General features: G+C 37.4%; 1 protein-coding gene across 1 annotated transcript in view; it reads left to right on the forward strand.

Moving 5' to 3' along the window:
• The window catches only part of CPLANE1 (ciliogenesis and planar polarity effector complex subunit 1), a 182,135-nt gene that overhangs the window by 118,058 nt on the left and 61,508 nt on the right, over positions 1–2,569 (forward strand). Inside the window, exon 40 of the mRNA XM_027774878.1 lies at positions 1,619–1,693. Coding sequence (XP_027630679.1) covers positions 1,619–1,693 — 75 coding nt within the window. The remainder of the gene's footprint in view (positions 1–1,618; positions 1,694–2,569) is intronic.

A 2,569-nucleotide genomic window follows, 5' to 3' on the forward strand; every position in this document is an offset into this window, starting at 1 on the left:
AATAGTATTCCATAGAGTATATGTGCCACACTTTTTCAGTCCATTCTTCTATTCATGGACATTTGGGTTGGTTCTATGTCTTAGCAATTGTGAATAATGCCATAATAAACATATATTTGCAAGCACTTTTTCAACTAAGCGTTCTTCTGTCCTTTGGGTAGATTCCAAGGAGTAGGACTACTGGATCATATGATAATTCTGCTTGTAGATCTTTGAGGAATCTCCATATTGTTCTCCACAGTGGCTGGACCAATTTACATTCCCACCATTAATGTAGGAGAGTTCCCCTTTCACCACATCCATGCCAGCATTTATCATTTATAGTTTTTTTGATCTTAGTCATTCTGACTGGAGTTAGGTGATATCTCATTGTGGTTTTGATCTGCATCTCTCTTATGATGAGAGACATTGAGCATTTTTCCATATGCCTTTTGACTATTTGTATGTCTTCCTTAGAGAGATGTTTTTATCAGTTTATTTTCCCATCTTTTATTTGGATTAGTAATTTTTTTTCAGGTAAGCCAGTTAAGTTCCCTGTTTATTCTTTTTATCAGTCTCTTATCTGAAGCATAATTTATAAAAATATTCTCCCGTTTTGAGGACTGTTGATTCACACTAATTACTGTGTTTTTTGCCATGCAGAAACTTCTTATTCTGATATAATCCCACTTGTCCATTTTCGGGATTATTGACTGTGCTTTGGGGTTTTATTTAATAAGTCTTTGCCTACTCTGATGTCTCTCAGAGTTTCCCCAGTGTTTTCCAGTGGTAGTTTTATAGTTTGAGGTCTTAGGTTTAGATCTTTGATACACTTTGAGTTGATTTTTGTTAATGGTGAGAGGTAGGGGTTCAGATTCATCTTTCTGCAGATGGAAACCCAGTGTTTCCAGCACCATTTGCTAAAGAGGTTTTCCTTTTCCCAGTGGATTGACTGGTACCCTTTTCAAAAATCAATTAGCGGTATGTTTTGGGGTTTATTTCCGAGGTCTCTATTCCGTTTCATTGGGCCACCTGTCTGTTTTTGTGCCAGTACCATGCTGTTTTGAGTATTACAGCTTTATAGTATTTATTTATTGGGATCAGGGAGTGAGATGCTGCCCACTCCACTCTTCTTGCGCAGGATGGCTTTTGTAATACGAGGTCTTTTATGATTACAGACAAATTCTATTATTGTCTTTTCTAGGTCTGTGAAAAATGTCTTTGGTACTTTGGGATTGCGTTAAGTATGTAGATTAATATGGGTAGAATTGTCATTTTGATTACATTAATTCGTCTGATCCAAGAACATGGGATGTCCTTCCACTTTTTTGTGTCATTTTCAATTTCTTTTTCTAGTTTCTTATAGTTTTGCTTGTGGAGGTCTTTGACTTCTTTGGTTAGATATATTCCTAGGTATCTTATACTTTTTGTGGCTATAGTAAATGGAATTACTTTCTGTTCTCTTCAGTTCTATCTCCATCTGCTTGCTGTTCATATATAGAAATGCTATAGATTTCTGAATGTTGATTCTGTATCCTTTATGCATAATATCTAATTATCTACATTATAAAACTGATTCTCTTGTGTTTACAAAATTCTTTTTTTTCCCTGTTTTGCCTCAAATCTCTAAATTTTCTAGAAGATAAGGAAGCTGCTTCTCAAGAAGTTGTGTCTGACTATGATAAAAATCAACAATTCATTTCTTCTACCTCAGGTATTATTTTCTTCTTGCACCCTATGGCAAAAACCTAAGTAAATGAATATATATATGCATATATATACATATACATGTGTGTATGTGTATATATGTGTGTGTGTGTATATATATATATGTATATATATAAAATAAAATATAAAAATTTTTAAGTGGTTAAAATTTAGCTATGGATTTGATGAATATACAAAAACTACTGAATGGTACCCTTTTAAAGACTATGAATTATATCTCAATAAGGAGGTTAGTAAAAATAAATAAATCACAAGAAACTGTCAAATGTGAAGTAAATTTAGTTAATTTCCTAAAACTTGAGGGGCCAGCAAGTGGCGTGGTGGCTAGGGGCGTTGGACATCTACATGGGTTACTGTGGTTCGAGCCCTAGACCTGGTGGCTTGCTTTCTCAGTTTCTCTTTCTCTCTCTTACTCCCTCTCTCTCTCTCTCTCTCTGGCTCTGTCCCTCTCTGGTCAAATTATAACTAACTAAATAAAGTTAGTAAAATAATTCTTCAAAAAATTTCCTTGGGACCAGCAGTTAGCATAATGGCTAAGTCGCTGGACTCCCACGTAGTCAACCGCGGTTCACGTCACGTACTCAGTGGCTTAAAACTCACGCTGGGCGGGGAACCAGCAGTTAGCGTAATGGCTATGTCGCTGGACTCGCACTTAGTCGACCGCAGTTTGCGTCCCGGACCCGGTGGCTTAAAACTCATGCCGGGCATGTGTGCGTGCGTGCCCAAGATCCGGAGAGGAGAATGGAAGAGAAGGGATTGTGGCGTGACCATCCTCCCTGGAGGGTGATTTCTCGCTTTCTGTCTCTATGTCTCTCTCTGTTTGTCTGGTGAGCGCACATGCCCTATAGCAAAAACCTCCCCC

The sequence above is a fragment of the Tupaia chinensis genome, unplaced genomic scaffold, assembly GCF_000334495.1.
Source record: "Tupaia chinensis unplaced genomic scaffold, TupChi_1.0 Scaffold000489_1, whole genome shotgun sequence".
Classification (NCBI taxonomy): Eukaryota; Metazoa; Chordata; class Mammalia; order Scandentia; family Tupaiidae; genus Tupaia; species Tupaia belangeri.